Source organism: Syngnathoides biaculeatus, chromosome 6 (genome assembly GCF_019802595.1).
Source record: "Syngnathoides biaculeatus isolate LvHL_M chromosome 6, ASM1980259v1, whole genome shotgun sequence".
NCBI classification, from domain to species: domain Eukaryota; kingdom Metazoa; phylum Chordata; class Actinopteri; order Syngnathiformes; family Syngnathidae; genus Syngnathoides; species Syngnathoides biaculeatus.
Window position 1 is genome coordinate 19410416 of NC_084645.1, and position 23429 is coordinate 19433844.

General features: G+C 52.2%; 3 protein-coding genes across 15 annotated transcripts in view; 1 reads left to right on the forward strand and 2 right to left on the reverse strand.

The window, feature by feature from the left end:
* Window positions 1–131: 131 nt before the first annotated feature.
* On the reverse strand, window positions 132–12863 carry f5 (coagulation factor V). 2 transcript variants are annotated; one of them, XM_061823810.1, is made up of 25 exons: window positions 12099–12863; window positions 11423–11505; window positions 10711–10833; window positions 9412–9624; window positions 9182–9340; window positions 7947–8168; window positions 7384–7549; window positions 6937–7114; window positions 6778–6874; window positions 6506–6711; window positions 5769–5916; window positions 5490–5702; window positions 3850–5416; window positions 3611–3779; window positions 3303–3539; window positions 2817–3030; window positions 2541–2720; window positions 2364–2480; window positions 2205–2276; window positions 2039–2124; window positions 1796–1951; window positions 1183–1327; window positions 965–1116; window positions 713–895; window positions 132–303 (listed from the first exon to the last, which is right to left on the reverse strand). In XM_061823810.1, exons 1-25 carry the CDS (start codon window positions 12446–12448, stop codon window positions 157–159), a joined length of 5583 nt encoding a protein of 1860 aa, XP_061679794.1. In that variant the 5' UTR covers window positions 12449–12863; the 3' UTR covers window positions 132–156. The 2 variants fall into 2 exon arrangements, with proteins under 2 accessions (XP_061679794.1, XP_061679795.1); XM_061823811.1 differs by lacking the exons at window positions 9182–9340; window positions 9412–9624; window positions 10711–10833.
* Window positions 12864–12990: 127 nt separating this feature from the next.
* On the forward strand, window positions 12991–20515 carry slc35a5 (solute carrier family 35 member A5). 12 transcript variants are annotated; one of them, XM_061823817.1, is made up of 12 exons: window positions 13048–13146; window positions 13788–13934; window positions 14014–14055; window positions 14924–15043; window positions 15115–15213; window positions 15288–15421; window positions 15810–15877; window positions 16320–16499; window positions 16594–16773; window positions 16862–17205; window positions 17711–17967; window positions 18240–19114. In XM_061823817.1, exons 4-12 carry the CDS (start codon window positions 14929–14931, stop codon window positions 18678–18680), a joined length of 1818 nt encoding a protein of 605 aa, XP_061679801.1. In that variant the 5' UTR covers window positions 13048–13146; window positions 13788–13934; window positions 14014–14055; window positions 14924–14928; the 3' UTR covers window positions 18681–19114. The 12 variants fall into 12 exon arrangements, with proteins under 12 accessions (XP_061679799.1, XP_061679801.1, XP_061679802.1 ...); XM_061823818.1 differs by having other exon boundaries at window positions 13788–13928; window positions 14011–14055; XM_061823816.1 differs by having other exon boundaries at window positions 13788–14055.
* The window catches only part of ccdc80 (coiled-coil domain containing 80), a 56159-nt gene continuing 53217 nt past the window's right edge, over window positions 20488–23429 (reverse strand). The window contains 3 exon segments of the mRNA XM_061823812.1: window positions 20488–20786; window positions 21731–21814; window positions 23143–23246. Coding sequence (XP_061679796.1) covers window positions 20488–20786; window positions 21731–21814; window positions 23143–23246 — 487 coding nt within the window.

The following is a 23429-nucleotide window of genomic DNA, read 5'->3' on the forward strand; positions in this document are numbered from 1 at the left end:
ACGGACGGACGGAGGTCCGAGGCGGGAAGAATCGGCCCGCTCGCCGATTCTGCATTCAGGATAGAAACTGGACTGCGTCGTTCCTAATATTTGGCTCATTTTATTAAGCGACGCGGATTGGGGGGGGGGGGTATTTGCTCAAAGGCTTGGTCGCCGTCACTCAAAGATGCAGCCCAACAACTCCACCCGCAGCGTGATGGAACCCGTCCAGGTTCTGGGGACGACTCGGACGAAGCGGGAAAAAATGGGCGGGTAGATGAAATTCTTGACGTGTTCGTTGTTGTCCGTGTTGCCGAAGAAAATCTGTGGATTTGGGCAAAGAAAGCGACAAGTTAGAATCCCATCGCTTCATTTGATTTCTTGTCCGAAATCCCCTCCTGGAAGGCGTCAGTCACCGTACGGATGGTGGCGGAGGGGTTTCGCCTGGCCCGATCACCCGAGGTGCTAAATTGCCTGGGGGTTTCCGAACCGGCAGGGTTGGGATTTCAACCCCCGGTCCTTTGAACGTGCCAGATTTAACAATGATAATAATGTCAATTCTGACCGAGGGTTAGTCTCATCTCACCTTGGGTTGCCCACCCACCGAATGAATGGTCTTTTTCAAGGTCACAAATATGTCATCACGTTTCAAAGTCACGGGCTCAGGCCAAGCCAAGGGTCCTCAAGCGAAACCCGTCCCTGGTCTTCATCCGCCGAGACCAGCGTGAAGTACCTTAGTTGGTCGGTCGTCGTCCTCCGTGTAGTCGTGCCAGTGGATTCCGTTGTCGCTGTACTTGAGCGTGTACGACGATACGTACATCTCTTTCCCCAGCGACTTGGCTCCTTGAGTGATAATCCCTGTGATCTTCATGACGTCTGCCAGCTCTATCTGAAGCCACTGCTTCATGTCTCGATACTGCACGAACGCAGGCAAATCGGGTCTCGCAGTTCAGTTCCAGGTCACGGAGTTTCCCACGTCCCCTACCTTAGCTTGCCAGGCGTTGACAGCTCCCTGCTTGTTGAGGCGAGCGAAGGAGGGACTCCAGGGTCCAAAGTACCAGTTGGAGTTCACAGAACTGGCCGTGATGCGATGGTCCTCGATCAGTCCGTTCTCCATCCCGACGGGCACCGAGCAGCCTGGCAAAGAGGAAGCCGAATGTCAACGTCACCTCACTCGAATCCCGACGTGTCGCAGAAACTTACCGTCGAGCTCGCAGCCGTAATACTCCATGCGCACCGTGGCCACGTTGTACCAGTGGACGGGGTGGAGCCGAATGAAGCGTGCGATCACCGGCGGGGAAAAGCTGTTGGTTTTCGTCACGTAAGCCTCCCGGTTCCCAGTAAACACCTGCCGACACAGCAATCTCGCCGCTATTTTGCGACCAGAGTGTTTTGTACTCGCGCGGGTAAGCAACAGACAGGCACCGCGGTACTTCCGGGTGGCACTAAAGAGAGTGACTGCTGCCGACCTGAACCGAAACGATGAAAAAGACTTGTTGTGGCCGGGGGCTGTCTCAACATTTTTCAGTTTTTCGATGTGCAAAAGCTCACACATTTAAGCAGCGGTCACGACAACAGCTGGCATTTGTTGACGCGTTGAAATGTAAATTATGGCCGCCGTGTTCAACGCCAAGCGGCAAATCATCCTTCAACTGAAGTGGTGTACCCCAGTTTTCCAGTCGCTCTTCCTTGGTCAAGTAACATTTGAAGCGTTGGCACCAGAGAGCACCGCTCTGGCTTTTGCCACCCGGAAGTACCGGACGTCGTGGTTCAAATGCCCAATGAACAATAGTGTCGCGTCCCAAACCCTCCCAACCTTGATCGGGTAGACGCTGTCCCCCTTGTAGAGGGTCCATCTCCTGCGGTCGTTGCTGTAGGAAATGGAGAAATTTGTGACAAACTGGGATTGGAAGAGCTGTTTGGCTCCTTGCGTGGCCACCTGGCTGATCACCACGGGACGCTGAAAGTCCACCTACGTCCCGGCGGAGGAGAGGTCGGACGTCAGACGTTTTTTTTTTTTTTTTTTTGCGTTGCCTGGATCACACCGGTTTGGACAAACCTGAATAAAGCTGTTGCTCTGATCTGTGCTCCAAGCGTTGTATTTGCCTTGATTGTTCAACCGGGCGAGATGTGGCTCCCAGTATCCTTCAAAGTTAAGAGTGCAAATGTGCCACCCCGTCATTCTTTGCACGTCTAACCGAGACGGCTGTTGGCTCTGTGACTACCTCGAGTGTTGTTGGCTGTGATCTGCTCATCTTTCACGCTGCCCGATTGCAAACCCAGCGGGTGGTAGCAGTCTTGGAGAACACGTGCGAGAACCGAGGTCACGATACGCTATACTAACAGAATTCAGTACACGGTTGGCTTTGTTGAGTAGTTGGTACCGCTATCGAGGACTAAGAAGAGTGTCTGCATCCCTCGCTGCTGGTTGAAGCCAACTTCTGTCTCCAGCAGCCATAGGCCAGGCTTGGAAGGATACATCTCCAGGGTAGCGAAACTTCCTGAACATAGCAGTCATCATTCAACTCGTGCGGCTTAGCGAGAACCGTGTCGTTGCGTACCAGGAAGCAGCGGGTAGACGGCGTGTCTGTTGCTGGTGGTCGTCGTGTGGAGGAATGTCTGTCCGTGGAAGTGGATGCTCTGGAAGTCTTTGGGAGAACCCATGTTGACCAGGTGCCAGCGGACCAGCTGGTTGGTATACATCCTCAGCCCCTTAAGGTTATACGTGATGCCGTTGATAGCTGTCAAAACATCGTACCGTTACTTGTAATGTTCTCGTCAATCTGAAGATAAAAAAAATGATGGAGCGATCATCCTATGGTGCACTTCGTGATTACAATGGAACAGGAGGTTTTCTTTGAGGATAGGCTCCGGACTTCCTCTTCGTCTTTTCTGCTGCATGAGCTCGCGGTTCTCCTCGTAGTACCAACTCTGCGACTCGTCAAAGGTCATGAAGAGCAACGTGAACTCTCTTGCGTTTGTCACATTCTGAATCGTGCCCTCCGGACACACCAGCAGAGGTCCGATCAAGCCGGAGTGGATGTCCTTTTCCTAAAGAGAAATATTGTACGTTGAAACAACCGCGTCATGTACGTGCATCCGTCCGTCCGTCCGTCCGTCCGTCCGTCCATCTTGTCCGACTTCTCCGTCGGCTAACGCGGCTCTTAGTGGAGGCGAAAGACCTCGGATTGTTCGCCCGTCTTTGCCGTTGACAACAGACGACGATTCACATTCAAAGCTACAAACACTGAGTGGGAATCCATGTCCACTCCACAAGCAGCGACCTGTTCCTGCAAGACAGATCGACGGTGTGAGCGACTCACGGGATTAACACCAGAATAGTAGGTCCAAGTCTGACAGTGAGGCTCGTCGGGCCTGTGTGCAGGCTTTCGGGGGACCTTCCAGATATACGTGAAGTTGCCATTGGGTGGAACCTCGTTATCATCTCTGTACCAGGGCTTGGAGCTGTCCTCGTAGGACAGGCCTTCTGTCCACTTGGTATAGGTTACCCCGTTCGGGTGTAAGGAGAAAGGGCGTTTGGCTTTGTTCTTGAACACCACCTAGAAACAGAGTAGCGCAGCTTTGGCAGATGCATCGCAAGGGCAAACAGATGGACTTCACCGACGCTCACCATGATGCTTTGCCCGTGCTCCGCCTTGATGACGGGCCCAAGGACACCGAGATGCTCTTCCTTCTCGCCTCGGATTTCAGGAGTTCTGAAGAGCCCATCCGTGTAACCGCGGAATACCACCTTCTTGAACTTGGTGTTACGTCTGCTTTGGTGTAACCTTTCCCGCCTTCTGTTGCGATAGATTGCACCTTTCATCTTGTCACTCTCGTTGCAGGTTTTGTGGCAATTTCTGACCTTACCTCTGCCCGTTGCCCGCGTAGTCCCACTCGACCTCCTCTGCAGCGATGAAGTACATCTTGAAATTGGGCCCTGAGTGCTTTAAGTAGTATTTATTGGTCTCCTCGATGTTGAAGTTCTTGATGTCTTGATGACTGGTGTAGGGGTCTTTGTAGTTCACATACTCGTATTCATCTGCCCTCAAATCCTGCCTGTCTAAGGATAAATGGTCAGGCTCTTCGCCCGGAACATAAAACTCGTAGTCGCTGAAATCGGGCCGGGGCACACCGATGACCACAGGCATGTTAATGAGCTCCTCCTCATCTGAGATGGCTTTCGGCGAAGCGGGCCGTGAGCCTCTCGGGGACACGTGAGGGTTGAATCCACGAGGAGAGAGGGGTAAACCGCTGGTGACCTCCGGCTTGTATACCTTTCTCTTCCTGGTTTTCACGCCCAGGCCCTTCTGAGGCTTCTGTCGAAAGTTCACCCTCTTGATCTTGGGTATCTTTTTGGCCCCTGGGGTTTCCTTCTTCATGTATTTCGCCATATTGTCTGGAATATCCATTGGTACTTTTTCATGAGTTCCGTCGTAAGTCCAGTTGTGACCCTCTGTCTTCACGGTGGTGGATTTAATCACCTCCGTGTGGTTTTGTTTGAGGTATATAAACACTTCCTCACTGCTTTTGGAATCACTGAAAATTTCTGAGCTGGGATTCAAGATATCTGATATTGGAGTCTTGTTCACGGGGGGTGTACCTTTTGACTGCTCAAGCACATATTTGGCTCCCTCTGGCGACTCGGATTCGGTTGACTCCGTCCGACGCCCGTATTCACGGGGACTGGTTGTGTTATCTGTCCGGGCAGTAGCAAGCACAGTCCTGCTGTGGTTGTCCAGGTTGCGAACGTTGCCCGTGTCAAAATCGGGAAACGCATCCCTTTGTGTCAGTCTTTCTTCGGGTTTCCCCTCCAAGGCCATCAAGGTCTGATTGTCGCTTGTTAAGGTCGCGTTTCCTTTTGCAGCGTCTGTTGTTTCAGTCTGACCGGTGGCATGGTTTGGCACGTTCCCAAACCTTGATGAAGCTGTTCTGTTGTGAACGCCTGTTTCGTGCATCTTCGACGCGCCGTCATCACGGAGACTTGAAGCCAACCCGCAACCGCTGGCTTTTGGGCCTTGATCTCGCGACGCGCTTAGAGTAGCGCGTGTGGGGTTTTTTGTCCTTATTGTAGCTTTTCCGTCTCGGACGTCGACAGCGTCGTAGTCGAGGAAAGACAAGTCCAGCTGCTCCACGCTGCCCGCTGGAGCTTGATTCGTCAGTGACCTTAAGCCCAATTCATTGGCAAACATCTCTGTGTAGTCATCAATGGCCGTTGTAGCCGCGGCGGGCTCTTTTGGCTTCTTCATTTCCTCCTCCTTCTTATTCAAAATTTCGTTCCGAGTAGAGGGGTTCCACAAATTAAACTCCATTTTTCCAGGCTCATCATAGTCGCTGTACTCATAGTGGTGGTCCCGGAAGCACTCGACATCCTGGAACTTCAGGTGCATTCCTTTGCTTGTTTGATGGGAATGGAGTGACGTCAGAAGCCAAACACCTGGTCAGAAAGGGAGGAATAAAGTCAGTCTCAATTTTGACACAGAATGAAAGAGTTGTTGTTGTTCAAAGACCGATGTTTTCCATGTTCATCGTAATGGTCTCGCCAGTCATGGGGTAGAGGCTGAGGATATCTTCCATGCGGTTATTCAGTTCAAACGTGTGGCCGTAGACTGTCGCCGTCTGAATGTAGTCCTGTGCGCCCACGCTGGACACGTGCCATGTTGCCACTTCGCCTTTGCAGAAGCCCAAGACCGGTCCGCTCTCGTACACGTAGCCGTTGACAGCTGTTGGCACGCAAACGTGGCTCAACGACGAGCGTGCAAAAACTCAGTCGGATTAGTTCGACGTACTGTGCATAACGTTGGACTTGTGGAAGTCGGGGTCCGCCTTGTTGACCCGGGACCGATCGCAGAACTGCCTAATGTTGTCATCCAGGTACCAGCTCTTGTTTTCGTCGAACACAGCAAACATGGCCTGCTGCTCCTTGTCTGATTTGACCTGTTCCACACAAATCGTTTGTAAAAATGTTAGCTTCTAAACGAAACTGAAGAGTACCTCAACATCCTGAGCATTTTCTTTTTCATTTAAACTGGATAAAGCCACGGGGACCGGTGCACTGTGTGCAAATCGCCAATGGAACCGGGTGGGGAATGAAGCTTCTGTTTTTGTCCGGAATGCACACAGAAAATGGAGAACGTGCCAACTCCTCTCTGGGAGACCACGTCAGATCTCAAACGCTGCAATCAAATGGGCGACTATTTCCAAAACTAACTCTCTGTCAACTACTGGGGTCAATACTGTGGTCTCTGATCTGGACGGGCTGTTTTGAGCCCCCTTCTCTGCGACATGGTGTCAAAATGTTGCGTCATTGTAGGAACCCGCTTAACCCCTGACTTTGGGGACCTTTCCTCGAGTTAACGTTTCTCCCGAAGGTCCAGTGAAGCTCATTTCCGTTCAGTTACATTGATGAAGGTCAGTCTCAAAGGGTTTCAGGGTTTCCGCCGTCTGCTCGTCAAGTTAGACGGAGAAATTTCCCTGTAAAGTGACAGGTTTGTCTTCCTGGACGGGGGGGGGGGGGGGGGTTTACCTGTACATTCCTGACGTTGAGCGAGTGACTCTTGCAGATGAGGAGGGGTCCGATCAGACCCGAGGCTATGTCGCGAGGCGTATCGACGGCGCTGTGGTACATCCGCGTCAGACACCTGGAGTGTCCTTTCAGAGGCCCGTCCTCCTCGGCCACTCGCCAAACGTACGTGTAGGTCTCGCCCGGCTGGACGGCGTGCGTCTTGTTGCCTGGTCAACGCCCGACCCGTCGGCATTGCAGTCATTGGGCAACAAGTGCGAAGGGAGACGCGTTACCTCCTTCCGGGTAGTTGACGCCCTCTTCGGACTTTTCTATCGTCAGCCCGTGTGGGTAGATGCTGTACGGCCTGGAGGCCATGTTCTTGAATACAATCTGTCAAAGGGGCCACCTTAGTGAGCGCTAAGTAAGTCGACGTGACGTGGGCGGGATTTGACCTTAATGACGTCTCTGACTTGCGCCCTTATCACCGGACCCAAGACGCCGAGCTCGCTTTTCCGCTGCTTGTTCTCTATTCGTTCCGTGAAGGACTCGTTGTACAGCGTGTACACGGCTTTCTTGTACTTCCTGCCGATGCGGGTTGAGGACTGTTGCAGGTACTGGAACCTGTAGCCCCTACGGACAAATAGCCAGAGAGACAAACAAAGTTTCTTCAGATCAAACTTTGGCTCCTGTATTTTCTCGTAAAGGATTTGTAGCTATAAATATTAGATGGATAAATAATGACTGGTGCCACCCATGCAAGACAATCGTACATTTGGAAGACATGAACCTTCTTCTACATCCAAGTCTAAAGTGAAACCGCGTAGAGCGCTGAAGTCTGGCTTTTGTTTCGTTTTTATTTGACATTGACTTTTTCACTTCACTTAGCGCCGATGTCTTACTCGTCAATGTGTTCCGGCATATTTGGTGCGTAGTCCCAGATGACCTCCTCAGCAGCGATGTAGTACTTCCACTCCCTGCTTTGGCGTCTTTGATCGAGGGTCATCCTCCGGCGTGGCGCTTTCACGCCCTCGCACTGATTCACGTCCAGGAAGGCATGCATGCCCGCTGCGACACGTTTCGTAGTTCAGTCGACGTCGCAAAAAAAACAAAAACGTGACACCGCGAACGCCAAGCTTCATCTTAGGAAAGACAACCCGAGGGAGCCGTCCACCCCGAGAGGTGCCGATAGACGAAAGACGAGAGACGGACGACACGGGAACTGCGGGTTGGCAGACCGAAGACGCCTCCCGGCTTGGAGGCTCCCGTGAACCGAAAAAGGCTCCAAAGACCGCCGCACGGTGGGACGGGGATACAAAAACCAGAAAGTCAGAAGGACAAAAGGATGGATCGATGGGTAGCTAGATCCATCCATCCATCCATGAAGCAGTAACTAGAATTATGAAATCAGTCCAAAGGCAAAAGTGGAATCTCCTTTTCGAAAGCATCCCCGTTCTTCACCGACCTTCAATGTGCTTGAGCACGTGCGAGGACAGCATCCAGCGGCCCAAGTGGGCCGGCGCCAGGCCGGCGCTGGCGGAGGAGCCGCTGATGAGGCCCAGGGACGAAACCCTGTGGCGCATGTGCCGTAGCACCTGCCCGGTGACGTGCACCGAGAACAGCTCGGGCTCGGAGCTCATGGCCAGCAGGTAGAGGCTGACCGAGGAATAGGCGCACACGCTCAGACCTGGAAAACAAATCACACATCCTGTCGTTTGTGAGGGGAAAGGAGGGGGGCAATGCTAACCATTCAACGGCAAATCAAATGGAAATTCTGGCAATTTCTTTTCTTTTAAAAGTATTTTTGACTTATACACAGAAGTTAGACAGTTGCCTGAACCCCACAAATATCGTTGCTTTGTTTTCCCACAAACAAAAGACAACGTGTGCCCGTATTTGGTAGTCGTTAAAGCGTTTCTCATGATGCAATTTTTTTCAGCCGGTCTACGCCATTTCACAGTACATGCTAGCAGACGTCCCTTCAAGGAAAATATGGTTTGCTTGAGCATCAAGCCGTACTTTTCAATTGGGAGTCACGCATAAATATCCAAGGATCCGTTCGCTGTAGCGCTTATCCTCACTCGAGTCACCGGTGACCTGTAGCCGATATCGCTGACTTTGGGTGAGAGACGGGACGCGGCCTTAACCAATCACAGGGCACACACACACACACACACACACACAAAAAAAAAACCTTTCACACCGAAGCTAGCGTGCAGGTTTTTCGAATGTGGGATGAACGGCCGATGAGCAAACGGTGAAATAAACTGAAATAAAGCAAGCGTGCACTGCCTCTTACTTGCTTTGATTCAAGCCAGTCCCAAAAAGGAACCGAAAAATTGGGACCAGTACTTGTTTGGTAAAATATTAAATCGACAGCCACCCTCCCCCGCTCGGTCCCAGACGACGCAGATAGTTCTCGAACCGACCGCCGGTGTCTGGAGGGTATCCGGCAATCTGTATGGCAGCCGTTCCCGAACCCCCGCAAACAATCAACAAAAACATCAAATGTCAAATGTACATGAAAAGAACGACTGCCATTTAGATGGGCCTCAATGTGACTTTTTCACCGATCACCAATGTGTCCCTCCCGTTTATCGGGTTCTGTGAAACCTTCCCGGACGTTACGATGACCTCAGGCAAGGGAAGCTATCTGAGCGGTCTGCAGCAGGACAGGAAGTGGTTTCTGCTCAAACCCACCGGGTAGCGTTCCCGCGCTGTAGCCGTTAACGGTGTAGTGGACGTGGTTTGAGGATCGGTCTTTGGGCTTGTAGATGCTCTCCCGCTCGTCAAAGACCCCAAAGAGCAGGACCAACTCCCGCTTGACGCCGGCCGGCGCCGCCGGCTCCTCCGAGCTGCCTGCGCCCAAGACGAAGAGGACTCGCTCGCCGCGCGTGTCGGGCTTCCCTTGGAAGGTCAAAGGTTCTCACCGTTCTTGCAGATGAGCAACGCGCCCACGAGACCCGAGTTGAAGTCCTCCACTGGGTTCAGGTGGGACACGTACGAGTAGACCAGGCAAGCGGGGTCGTCGGGTTGGGGCGAAACTTCGGCCGTCACCTCCCAGGAGTAGACGTGCTCGCCGCCCGGTTTCACCACGTCGTCCTCCTTCTCTTTCTGCGACGTGTTGTCAAAGTAGTGCGCTCCTGCGACGTCATCATCATCGCCGTCACCGTTCGCATTGTGTCGACGTCGTCGTCGTCGTCGTCATTATTGTTGACGTTAGCCTGCTCACCATCATCATCGTTACCGCTGTCGTCGTCATCTTCGTCATTGTGTCCGTCCTCATTGTCGTCGTCGTCGTCATTATTATTCATCGTTATCCGCGTTGTCATTGTCATCGTAATCTTATTCGTCACCGTTGTCATTGTCGCCACTGTCATCATTATTGTTGTCGTCACATCAGTGTTGTCATCGTCGATAGTGGCGCCGTCGTCGTCGTCATTGTCGTTGTTGTCATTGTCACGGTCGTGGTTGTCGTCGTCGTCGTCGTCGTACGCGGTTGTGCAGTCTGCGTAGCTCCAGACGTTGGGTGCTGATTTGGGATGATGTGTGGCGGGGAAAGTTTAGCGGGACGATGTTCAAGACGTTAAATTTGTGCTTCCTTGACATCCCCACCTAGGGGGGCGGCCTCCAGACCGCACAGACGCAAGAACACAACTTGTTTTTCATGCTACGCGCAGGTTTCGGCGGAACCGGAGGTCAAAGTTGAATCAAGTGTGCAAGATAATAACGGCGCTATTGATTTTGAAGGACAAATGACGGATGATTGTTTTGTTTTGCTTTGCTTTGCTTTGCTTTGCTTTGCTTTGCTTTGCTTTGCTTTGCTTTGCTTTAGCCAGGCCGGTTCCCTTTTGGGGTGCCAGAAGCCGAAAGATTTTGTGGAGATTTGACATGCTACACAAGTTCCGGACGACTGACTGACTGACAGAGTGACACAATGTCAACCTTTTTTCAACGAACGGCTTTGCTCGTTTTGGCTGAAACCTTTTCAGTGTTTTCATCATCCCGGAATGCCTCACATTGAGGTTTTGGGTTCCATTTGCCTTCTCCGCCCCCAGTTGGGGTGTTTGCCGAGTCGGCCTCGCGTTGGACTTCGTCTGCCCGCGCCGGCCGGCTGGTTAATCTTTTCAAAGAAGACAAACAACGTCGCTCGTGGCGCCGATCAACTTTGGGCCGGCCTCGTGACCGCGCAGGCTACGCTGGTTCGCTCCAACGGGAAGTCGACTCACCCTCAGAATGTTTCCCGTAAGCAATTCCGTGCGGGTGGAGATTGTGCGGTTCCGACGCCATGTTTCGGAACGTGACGGTCAAGATGTCGCCCCGCTCGGCCCTCAGCGTGGGGCCCAGCAAACCTGCGGTCCGGGAAAACCTCAATGAATGCGTCGCCGTCGATCCCGAGCACTCCGGGATTAGCGGTGTTGTCGCTTGAAGCCTTTCGGCGTCGAGGGTCACGTGGAATTCAACACGAAATATGAAATGTCTCCTATCTTTCCATTCCATTCTTTTGTATCGTTTGTGCCGGGACAAAATGTCACAATCTTCCATCGTACGTATTGATGCTGTGGTCGGTTACATAGTGCTGACACTGTCGTGTATCACGGAGGTGTCATCATATAATAATATAAATATAATAATATGAAATGTCATCCCATTTTCAACTTTTGTTTTTTTTTCCCCCCAAGTGTTACTTCTACCCATCCATTTCCTGCACCGCGAGCTATCTTCGGGCCAGAGGCGGGGTACACCCTGAACTGGTGGCACGTGATAATGATAATAAATGGGGCCGTAATATGAAGACAAAGTTGCCATTGCGAAGCTCCGAAGAGACCATTTGTCGTGTTTTTTACTGGTCTCCGATTGGATGTTGAAAAAGACGCGGCGATCGCCTCGCCAGCGAAACCATTTTGTGACACTGAGGACGATCGCGTTGGTGATTATTACCTAACGAGGGGTCGTGAGCCTTCGGCCGTGTGAAGTCTTTGTCGTACTCCCGGAAAACCACTTTCTTGTACGTGCCGGCCAACCTGAGGAAAGAAAACCAGAACCCTCAAGTCCCCGGCAAAAGTCAAGCCGTCCGGGTCGCGTCGACAGGAGATAATGGAAACGGAATCAGCCGCAATCGCGCAAAAACAGGACACGGTGTCTTGTTTTCCTCGCTTGCAAGCAGGACTTGATGAGCAAGCAGGCCTCACAACGCTTCGCAAATAACCATTCGGAGGTGGACTCCAGCTCTTTGGGGGTAATTCAGAAACAAACCGTCGGAACGGGGGCCAGCTCTCTCCTTCAAGATTTGGAACCTTTTCTCTTTCAGATTCGGAAACAACACAACACAAGTCCGCTGATTGCAGATTTCAAGAAATCAGCCCTTTTGAATCTGGAAAGTTTTTGAAACATGTGAAATGCATCTCGACATCGGCAGCGTTGAGCCAGTGGCGAGCGTCCAACGGGAGCTTCTAAAGAGAAATCCTCGCTTCCTCGATGTCGGAAGGTGACTTCTTTTGCTCTACAGCGTTGAGCTTGAACCCGCGTCGCGACTGCGTCGTTCTCACGACGCCCCCCTCGTCGTTGTTTCAAATGGGAAAACGCGGCGCTTTAACCGAGCGCAGACACTTGTTACCCGTGGGTGTCGTTGCCCCCGTAGTTCCAGTGGATCTCCACGGCAGCGATGTGGTACTGTCTTTTCCTGGCCGCGTCCCGCTGGTCGGCTCCAACGTGGACCAGAAGAGCCGGCAGGAGAAGGGCGAGGGGACCCCCGCCTGCGGTCCGGACGCAAAGCCTCATGTCTGCGCGTGAGCCTCCCGAAAGCGAGTCGGTCTGCAATCTTCCAAAAGTATCCCGGATGGTTTTTGGGGTTTTGTTTTTATGCGCGCGTGTGTGTGTGTGTGTGTGAGACACGCGAAGCGTCCAGCGGGAACTTTTATCTCTCCCGGATGCGCACGCACCAGAGCAATGAACTCTGCACCGCATATTCTTGCATGGTGTACACGCGTGCCTCCAATATGTCACCACGTTGATGTTTGGGTCAAAAAAAAAAAAAAAAGAAAAAAAGTGACGTCACGCTGCAATCTGAATGTGCCGTCAGGGGTTGCAAATTTGCAACAGGTTTAATACAATTGAAAATTCATTTCCTGAAAGTATCCGATTTTTCTCTCCGCAAAATTCTATCCGGTCCAGAGAGGGGGACGCAAGACAGGTGAAGCAATGACTATATGTGGACACTTCCAAACGTTTGACTCGACTGAAACTTCCAAGTTTTTCCTGCCTCTTTTATTTGTCGTGCTTTTCTCACTTGATCCAACACGTTTCGTACTTTTAACAGCACCTGCTGCTGTCACACAACAAAATGGATTCGTCTGTTGGATTTTGTACTTTGTTGGCTTTTCCGACAACATCAATTTTTTTGTCGCGTACTGGCTACAAAAACGTCGCCGGCCTCCGCGTACGAACGGAAGCGGCGTCGCGACCGCCTCGCCCTCCTTGCCGCCGCTGCCACAGAGGGCGCAAGAGAAGAAGACGACGACGAAGACGACGACGAAGAAGAAGAAGAAGACGGGTCTACTGCGCCTGCGCGGATCTACCAGGAAGCAACTCTGGATTTGCGACGTCGCTCTAAAGGTCCTGCCTGGAAGTCCAAGATGAGGCGAACCTGAATTGCGTGAAAACAGGTGCGTCTCACCTCGAAGGGTTATGATGAGGTCATGTCATCTCATGTCCTCAGTAAGGCATCATTAAAAAAAGTTATTTGGCCCTTTTTTTTCCTGCGGCGTTTGATTGCTGGCTGGCTGGCCGGCCGAAGCGAGAGGCAGCTGTTATTCGAATTTGACATTCATCTGTTGGCTTTTTACACCACAACGAGGCTTTTATGTTTTGCACGCCGCTTGACAGACATCGAATTCTTTTGCTGCTGCTGCTGCTGCTGCTGCTGCTGTTGTTGTTGTTTAAAAACTAACTTTCTATCAGGAGCAAACAAAGGTCGCATCAACGTTGACAAGTAAAAGTGCAGCACATTTGGAAGGAGAATGAGAGAGGCGGGACACAGGATGGAACTTCTGCAAGTGTGTTCTTGTAAGCTTTTTGATCTAGAGAAGTTTTAATCGAAAATATCTACAGCCTCAGCAGCAAAAGATGTGGCTTCTCATACATTTTGCCATCAATCGAATGAGATTCTTTTGTTGGGCTTCCCGGGATTATATTTACCGTCAGTGGTCCCGAAAACTATGGTCAACATTGGGAGGACCAGCGAAAAAAAAAAAAAAAAAAAAACCCCACAAAACGAAAACGTTGTGCTTTTCTGTTTGTGCCAAAGTCTGTTAGCTTGTGACAGCGCTAGCGGGATTTGGCGACAGTCGAGTGTCCGGGGGGAACGAAAAGCATCGTGGGGAAAGGGTGACGCCGGGAAGAGGCTACAGCGACAGCCAACGGGAGAGCGGCTCCACGATGACATCCGCAGGAATTTGGGGAATCCGGCGCCTGGTTTTTCATTTCGTATCGTGAATTTGCTTCGTAACTAGAGACAATCTTTTTTTTCCCAGGAGGCCTTTCGTGACCTGAATTCTTCGCTACGAGCGACGCTCGTAAGTTGCGCTGTCGCTGGATTTGGTAACTTGCCGTATAAAGTGGCTGAGATCGTGACGTTTCGTTTTGGAAGGATTATTTCACAGCGTTTATTTTCTCCGCATCCTCATCAGTTAAATCCCCTGCGAAGCCAGAGTCCACTTTTTTTTGCACCTTTTTGCTGAAAATGGACGGATTTGGTTAGGCTCGAAAGATTCTACTGTGGTTGAATGTTTACGTCTGGCAGAAGGTCCTTGGGATGCCGTGAGGTCCAACTGGAGGCCCATCAGCTTTGTACGTTGACGTGCGGAAAAAGGCAACTGACGTAAAGGCGACCGTCAGTTAGTTGTCTCCACAGCCGCCTCGCAGTTCTGGGGACTCGGGTTCAAATCCCAAGCCCGTCGGTGCCTGAAAAGCCGAGCGGGCCAAAATATCTCCGCAGAGACGCGAAAGTCGCTTGTTTCGCTTCTTGCTGCTGTTCAGTTCTTCGGCTTAGGGGCCCGTAACTTGTCCACACGAGGGAGGCCAAGTTACTTTGAATAGAGTAGTCTAAAAACATCACTTTTGAGTTCCCTCGGGGTGTATTTGGATTCTTTCCGCGATCTTAAAGAGTAAAGCGTGGCAAGAATGTAAGAATTGCGGGGGGGGGGGGGGGGGGGCGGTACTTTTTCACAGCACCCACCGTGGAAGATTGATGCTAATGCTAATCCAAGTCTTTCGGTTCTTCCGAGCCAATCTCCGAAAGATTTCAGCTTGGATGACATTTTTTGTTGAACGTTTTTCTCACGTCAAAGCGGGCAAACGCAGCGTAATCTTCCGCTGTTAGCCGCTGAATATTTGGACCACAGCGAAGCCGACCCCTTTTTTTCTTTTTATTTGCGTCTGCAGTCGGGATGGCGCGGCAGCGGCGCTGCTCGCGCTCGTCGGCGTACACGCTGGCCCTGGGCAGCAGTTTTGTGGCTCTGGGCACCGGTCGGATCCTGCTGCTGAAATTCTCCGCCAACGCAGGTGAGGGGACGGCGTCGCGGCGCCGTACGCGACGGGAGCCATCTGACGTGTCGTCGGCGGTCTTTGCGCAGACAACAAATACGACTTCCTCCCGGCCTCCGTCAACATGCTGGCGGAGGCGCTCAAGCTGCTCTTCTGCCTGCTGATGTCGCTGCGGGTTTTTATCCGAGGTAAACGCGGACGAGGGCCCGAACGCGGTTTTGAGAATTTGGTACGCGGACTCTGTGTGTGTGTGTGGTCTCAGAGGGCCGCTCCTGCCGAGACGCGAGCCGCCCTTCCGCCCGGACCCTGGTGGCCTCCTTGAAGTGGGCCGTCCCCGCCTTCCTCTACTTTCTGGACAACCTCATCATTTTCTACGTGATGACCTACCTGCAGCCCGTAAGTGGATCCTGTCTTGAAAAGGTTCCGCCTCGGTTCCTGGCTCTTGTATTTTTCAGGCCGTGTCCGACGGATGAAACTTCACTAATAATAATAATTGTCGAGCTTTTGTAGACACTGGTCACGCGTGATGTGTTGACCCCACAAAGCGCGGCTGCCCTTCCGCGCCCGCGGCCCCTCGTAGGCAAAGCCCGTTATTAGGCGCCTCGCCCAGAGACTTTCCGGTGGCGGGACGTACACGTCTCTCTTGCTTAAATGTGACACTTGAAAAAAACCGACATTTGTTCCCGGCAGCTTTTTTTTTTTTGCCTATAATCTTCAGAGGAACACGTGATCCATTTTTCTCTGTGCTGGGCCCGGATTAGTGTGTTGTTGTTGTGCTCCTCAGGCCATGGCCGTCCTGTCCTCCAACTTTGTCATCCTCACTACGGCTGTCCTCTTCCGACTGGTCCTCAAGTAAGCCCGTCGCCCGTCGTTCGTCGCCCGCTCCTCAGCCTCGCGTGGAGGCTTTGGGGTTTTTGTCAAAAACTCGCACATTCGGCTTCAAGAGTGGACCGGCTTGGACTCGCACAATATCATCTGGGCTTATCCGCCTATCCTCACAAGGGCCGCGGGGAGCCCGCCCCAGCCAATCGCAGGCAGTTTAGCCTCGAGATACAAAAATAATACTATAAAAACAATATCATGAGGATAAGCGGGTTTGTCTTTTGCTATCGTCGGGCCTGGCCAGATTTTGATTGGGCGTCATCGGCGCTGTTTTGCCATTTTACTATTTTTGTGAAGAAGACAAAAAAAGCAATTTGGAAAATGGATGGCTCAATGATTTTTATGTATATTTTGGGGGGGGGAAATGTGTCATATTGCAGAATTCAATGTGACTTGTCTCCTCGACCACCAGGAGGCGCCTGTCCTGGGTGCAGTGGGCGGCGTTGGTCATCCTCTTCCTGTCCATCGTCTCTTTGAGCACGGGGTCCGGCGGCGCGGCGCCGGCGTCGGGAGTCCGCCGGAGCCCGCTGACGGCGCCGACCAACTCCTGCCTGCTGTACGCGGAGCTGCTGCAGCAGATGAGGAACAGCAGGTGGCGTAGTTTTCATTTTCCAAAAATCTGAATTGGTTGTTTGCGGAAATCCAACATGGGCAAAGAGCCTGTCCCTCTCGCGCCCCTTCCCCAGCGCCGACGGGCCGCCGGGCCGGCGTGACGCCCCGCCGGGAAGGCTCCGCCGGTTCGGGGCGGGCCACGTCCTGCTGCTGCTGCAGTGCTTCGTGTCGGCCGCGGCCAACGTTTACAACGAGAAGATCCTGAAGGACGGCGAGCAGCTGACGGAGAGCATCTTCGTCCAGAACAGCAAACTGTGAGCTCGTTTTGTCGCTTTTTTTCGAATAGACAAAATTTCAAGTTCTGTGCCGGTCTACAAATGGCTGAACGGTTTCCGTCCTAAGAATGCGAAAAGCTCGAGGAGTCCGAAATCGGGTTCCGAGATGGACTGACTCGGTTCAACTAGTCCAAAGCAAACGCGGCGAAGGACGTGGGGCCCGAGCGCCAATGTTTTCGGATCCCTTCTCGGACGGGACGCCGTTTCCGAAGGTTTTGACGTCGGCGCTGTGCTTTTTTTTTTTTTTTTTTTTTTTTTTTTGTCTTTGTGCCGTGGGCGGCAGGTACGCCTTCGGGCTGCTGTTCAACGTCCTGACGCTGGCCGGCGGACCCGAGTCCCGCGGCCTGGTCGCCCACTGCGGCGTCTTCTACGGCCACAACGTCTACTCGGCGGCGCTGGTCCTCGTCACGGGTCAGTGGGCCCGCCGCTTTTCCTTTGCGTTTGTACAAATGCGCGGCCGAAAGGGAACAAACGCGATCCGATCGGAAACTTTCGTCAGGTCTAATGCGGCTATTTTTTTAATTGCAGCCTTTGATTTCAAAACGTGGTGGTGAACGCGTGATTGGACTTCTCGGTTCCATGATTATGTAAATCCACGAGAGTGGATTCAAACGATATCCAATTTAAACGTCGCATTTTTGCCAAATCTAATGACACAGGGTTAGGGTTTGTTTGTTTTTTGTTTTTTTTTTAAATTTGACGCCGCCTGGCGTCTTTCCCCATTGACAACGGAAAGAAACGTCGTCGATGCGTTGCAGCCTCACCAAAACGCAGGTGAAATATGTGCAATGAAATAGAAGAAGGAAGCCGAGTTTCACAGGCACGCGAGGGGGCCCCCGCGGGCCTCGGCGCGTCGCTTGAAGACGGTCAGCCGGCCCCGTCTGTGGCGACTCTCTGCTGTCCACCTCGCACGCAGCCAGCCTGGGTCTGTCGGTGGCTTTCATCTTGAAATTCCGGGACAACATGTTCCACGTGCTGAGCGGCCAGATCACCGCGGTCCTGGTGGCCGCCCTCTCGCCGGTCCTCTTCGGCTTCCGCCCGTCGGTGGACTTCTTCCTGCAGGCGCCCGCCGTGCTGCTGGCCATCTTCATCTACAACGCCAGCCCGCCGCCCGACCTCCAGTACAGCCTGCGGCGGGTCGTCAACGGGGAGCTGCTGAAGAGGTCCCGAGGGGTAAGGGGAGGCGTCTTTACACTTTGCCACCGCGAGGACTCGAGTTGTGGAAAATGGACTGCATTCAGAGGCGCGGCGCTGTTTGTTCCTTTCCGCTTGCCCTTTTTCCTTTCGTTCTTCGGTCGCAAGGAAGGGAGAGACGGCGACTGCGACTGCAGAAGCGAAAGCGCTCGAACGGGGAAATGCAGTGCGTCCGATAGGCCGTTCTGACAATGTCTCTCTCGTTTCATAGTCTTTGGAGAAGATTTTTATCGACAATTGTGAATTTTCAGGGGCGCTGCTGCCATTTTTGCGCGTCACGTAACCGACGTGCCGCAACAAAGGCTCGATCGCACGCCGCTGAGTTCTTGGATTTATCCTCAGCTGATGAAGAAATTAGCAGTATCGCCGGACCGGGAATACTTTCATACAGATTCGAACCTGCGGCTGGATCGGCGCAGAGTCTTGACCGCTCGGAGGCCAACGCGCCGCCCAAGTGCGTAAACAAAGGGCAGCCGCGCCCGGACGCTTCTTCGGACGGGAATGACGCGGAGCCTGACGGGCGAGCTTCCAGGTGGCGTCGGCTAGCTCGGCTCGCGGCCCGCCAATTGCCTCACGGTTGGAACTTTTTGGGCCTTTTGTCTTGTTGGAGAACAAACCGTCCTTCGGTTCTGTTTTATGATTTCGTGTTGAGGGTCCGGCTGCTGTCAACGTTTTGTAAGTCGGTCATTTAATCTGGAGTCAATGATGCTACGTATACGTTTTGTGTTCGTCGCTCCAGATTGCATTTCTACGGCCGTAAAGCGTCGGCCCCCGCGGTTCGATCCCGCGTGAAGCTCTCATGTTCTTAATTGGAAACTCTAAATTGCTCGTAGGTGTGAATGTGAGAGCGAATGTTCCTATGTGGCCTGCGATTGGCTGACGAGCAGTTGGAGGGTGCGGCCCCCCCCCCCCCCCCGGCCTGCGCGTAGTGAAGCGGTAAAAAAGTCTTAAGTTGACTTTGTGGCCTACGACAGAATTGAATATTTAATAATGTTTATGATGTTTATTTTTTTAACCAACTTTACATTTTTGTGAATTCTATTCCGCAGTAGTAAATGTTTTTTTTTTTTTTTTTGTAATTGGTGCCCGATTGAGTTGCCTTTTTGCGGCCTACGGCGCAATTTGCGTTTCAGGACGGCGAAGAGCTGGAACCGCTGGCCGAGGCCGAGGCCAACACAGACGGCGACTCGGAAGAGTCGTCCTTGTAGCGAGCGAGCGAGCGAGCGAGCGTCCTTTCCCTTTCCCTCCCTGGAGGTGGCGCCCGGTCCCGGTCACGCCGGCGCTGCGCTGTCCGCGCCAGCTTTTCTTTGTTCTTTTGACCTCTGGAAACGGCGTCGACTTTTGTTTTTCCCGTGGACAAATTTCCAGACACGGCGGCAGTTAGCCCTGCTGCTGGTTTTTCTTTTTTTAAATACTTTTTACTTCTTCAGCTGCAGGAGGAAGATTTGAATGAGTTTTGTTGACAAAACAATACGTGCGTCTGTACAGTCCGAACTGGCGAATTGGATTCCACAATGAGTGGATCGTGTACTGCAAGTATTTGGGGAGCGTCGCTAAGCTGCGGCATGCCGGCGATCGTCCGCGTTGATCGGTTGAAAAAGGGACGGAACCCAACGTTGTCCATCTGTTGATAAATTTCAATCATAAAATAAATGGCAACCGATTTGCTGACGTGTCACGCGAGCACAATTCTTCCCGACCGACTCGGTAGTTACACCTGCGGCGGATTTGGAGTATTTCGTGACATGACGGGAGCCGGCCGGCCGGCCGGCAAACATTTTTGGGGCAGAAAAGCAACGACGTCATGTCGCTACTCACATTTGACTTGTACGACTGTCCACGAAAATCCTGAACCGCCCGAAATCGTCACTGTTTGCTTTAAATCGCTTCATACTTGACTACGCGGCTCTTTTTAGATTACTGTCGAGCAAAGCGTTTCAAAACAAGATCACCTGCCTTAAACGTGAAACGTGCTAAAGTTTCATTTTATGATACGGTAACAATACATGTCCATGTTATGATTGGAATTTTATTGAATGTGTGAAATCATTTACAAATGTTTCCTGCCAGCAATGCTACTGCTGTCATATTTTACTTGTGTATCAAGCAGAAAAACGAGCAATTACAATGCATAAAAATCCCCAAATGGCACCCTGAAAAAGCAATCATGCCGCAGCTGTGCAACAAAAGTCCAATAAATACACGCATGACGCATTTGAGCAGTATTTGATTTATGTAAAAGAAAAAGTCACTAATATGAAAAGTGAAAATTGGATTATTTTTTTTTTTTTTTTTTTTTTTAAACACGCATTCGGTCCCGGCAGGCTCATGTGTGCTTTTCTTTTTTTTTTTCCTTTGGCGTTTTCATCTCACCTGCTGCAAACTGGCGCCAAGCGATGATGGAGGCAGGGAAGGAAGGAAGGAAGGAAGGAAGGAAGCGGCGAGGCCAGGCGAAAGCAACCGCTCGCGAGCCTGCGTCCAAAAACACACCACGGCCCGCTAGTAGCCGTAGCCCTGGTGGTAGCCGTGCTGGTGGTAGCCGTAGCCGCCGTACTCGTCCTCGGGGCAGCGCATTCCCAGCGACTGCTGGATGGCCATTTCCTGCCGGCGCAGCTGCATGGAGTCCACCAGGTCGTAGATGATGGCCATGGACCACATGGGCGAAGGGTACCAGGACTTGACGTTGCCGTCCTTGCCCACCAGCAGCATGGAGAAGTACTCCGGGCTGATCTGGAAGTAGTTCCTCATGTCCTTGACCAGGGTGGCCGACAAGCCTTCGCGTTCCACCGTCGCGCTCCCTGGAAGCAACGCCGCAGCTTTTGGTTCGTTCCGCAATGTTCACATTTCAACGCTTGCGTCAAGGGTTCCCCCTCCCCTCCCCTCCCCCCCTTTCACTCGCCGTAGCCCAAGTCAAAGAGAATTGCCAAGTATTGGACCAAATCCCCAAAGGTTCTCGAGCGCCCCTTCAAAATGTTTTTCCCTCTCGATGACCATTAAAGGCTTCCTTCCGCTCACTGACCGTGCTGCACTGCCTCTCCAAGCCAGAGGTGTCGCTATTGGCACGGTGGCGTTTTCGGCCCATTTCCGTTTTTACTTTCCTTTCCGTTAGCGGCGGACGAGTCAAGCCTCGTGAAGCCTTTGCGAACGATTGCGCCGAAAAAGACTCGAAGCTTCGGGGCTCCGGCGCGACCCTCGTGAGGATAAGCAGCTAAGAAGATGGATGGATGAATGAAATAAAAACACAACGAACACCGTGCACACATCCTCGCAAGGAAAGCTTTGAAAACGTTGACCTTTTCTTTGCTGAATTTTCAACTCATTGACAGAAAAAAAAAAAAAATGGCGCCTCCAAGCCAAATTGTGAAGAAGAAAAAAAAAAAAAAAAAAAAAACCAACAACTTTGGGCTTTTCCTCAACTTCGGAGCTCGCTGCCATCAGAAGTTCAAATTCATTTTAGACTCCAGGATGTTCACCACCAGAACTGAAACCCGCTCCGAGATGGTGGAAGTGTGTCGATTGTGAGGAAAAGACGAATGACGGAAGTGTGTATCATGCCAACGCGATCGGACATTGTTCCACTCCTGACGTACATCCCTTTGTTTCAATTGATATACGTTTTGCGGAAGAGCTCAACCAGGGAGCGGAGCTGAAAATTAGCACAAGCTCAACAAATAAAAGCTGCTCACCAGCCCAAGATCAAACTTTTTTTTTTTGAGTCGATGAGGTTTTTCGGGGTCCTTACCATTAAAAGGGTAAAGTTCCAAGACTCCGCCCATGTCAGACAGCTCAGTTCCAACCAGCTTCAGAATGGAAATGTGCCTCAAACCTGCAAACACAACAAAAATAAAACACGTCTGGCGGTGCGCAAAGTACACGTCTGATACTGCAGTAAAAAAAAAAAGGGGGGGGGGGCGAGGTTGATTATTGGAACCATCCTAAGACAAGTGCGGTGGTTGCTAGGCAAGAGGAGAAAGCGATTTGGGGGGATGTGGAAAAAACAAAAACAAAACAAAAAAACGTGCTGAATACAAGCATGAAACTTTGTTTTTTGGGCCGTTAAGCTCGATCGGCGGGGACGGGTCGTGGCTTGGAACAAGGCGGGAGTCCTGAACCGGGACAACGTTGACTTTCGGCATCCCATAAAAGTGATCCAATTTGGTGGTTCGGGGTGCGGCTTTCCACAGCAACGCTCGGGCTACAGCTGTGGTGTCGCGTTTTGGTGCGGGAACTGACGGAAGGAAGGCAAAAGGTCTTCCAAAACAGCCACTGCACGCCAGTCCAGTTTGCCGTCGATTCAACGCCCAGAGAATACAAAAGCTGGATTCGTACGGAGCCTTCTATTGCGCTTAGAATCGCGCCAGAAGAAGAAGTCGGCGGACACGAGCACAGGGGCGGGCTGAAAGCCGGTGGAACTTCACTGGGCCCGAGCGTTCCTTTTCCTTCCTTTCCACTCGGGTCGCGGGAGCAGAGACGGCCGGCGTCCGGACGAGATGCCCCGGCAGCCGCCGCTTCTGGCTTCTCTCGATTCAGAGGCGCCGCGGCTCTCATCTGAGAACCTGCCGAGGAAACTCTTTTTCTTTTGATCGAGACCCACAGGCGAGGGCAGGAAGGCAGTAGCTCGACCGGTGAAATTGAGTCCGTCACCTTTCCACTTCGCTCCCTACCGATACAAAAGGCCGCATCACTGCAGACGCCGCAACGATCCGCCTGTCGATCTCTCGCTCGACCCGACCCCCGAGATAACTTGAACTCCTCCACTTTTCCGCATCCGTCGTCTTTTCTTGTAGCCCTTCGCGGACAGAACAAGTAAACACCAACCTGGACAAGCCGAAGGACGACGGCTGGACGGATACGGCGGAAAGCGCGATTCTCCCTTTTGTCCACTCACTCAACTGCAGGAGGAGCCCACCTCAAGCTCGCTCGTCAATCAAATTTGAGCAATAAAAAGTGACCACGGGGCAGCTCGTAACTCTAAAAAGCCGTCAAGTGGGTTACTAGAACGCTACGAAGGAGCGTTCAAAGCAACGACATCCGCCGTGTTTATTTTCCGAAATTTTAATTTGTCAACTGACGCACTCGGTCTCCGGGTCTGGTATTCGACACATACCGCAACGCGCGTAAGACCCCCGCGCAGGCAGGTCCGGAGAAACTCACCGAGGTTGCAGGCCTGGCTGCCGAGGCCGTAGAGCTGCTGCTGATAGGCCCACTCCTCATCGTTGGGCGTGGAGATGATGAAGAGACGTCGCCTCCAGCGGAACCTAGGATCGCCACAGGTTTCGGAGGCGCCTCCTTACTTCGAGACCGGCCCGGATCGGGACTCGCGTGGATTATTGTGTTTTCAAAATCTTCTTTTTTTTTTTTTTTTTTTTGGGGGGGGGGGGGGAGAAACGACTCCTCCCTCCCAAAATCATAATAACAAATGTCCGATAAGGCAGAACGCA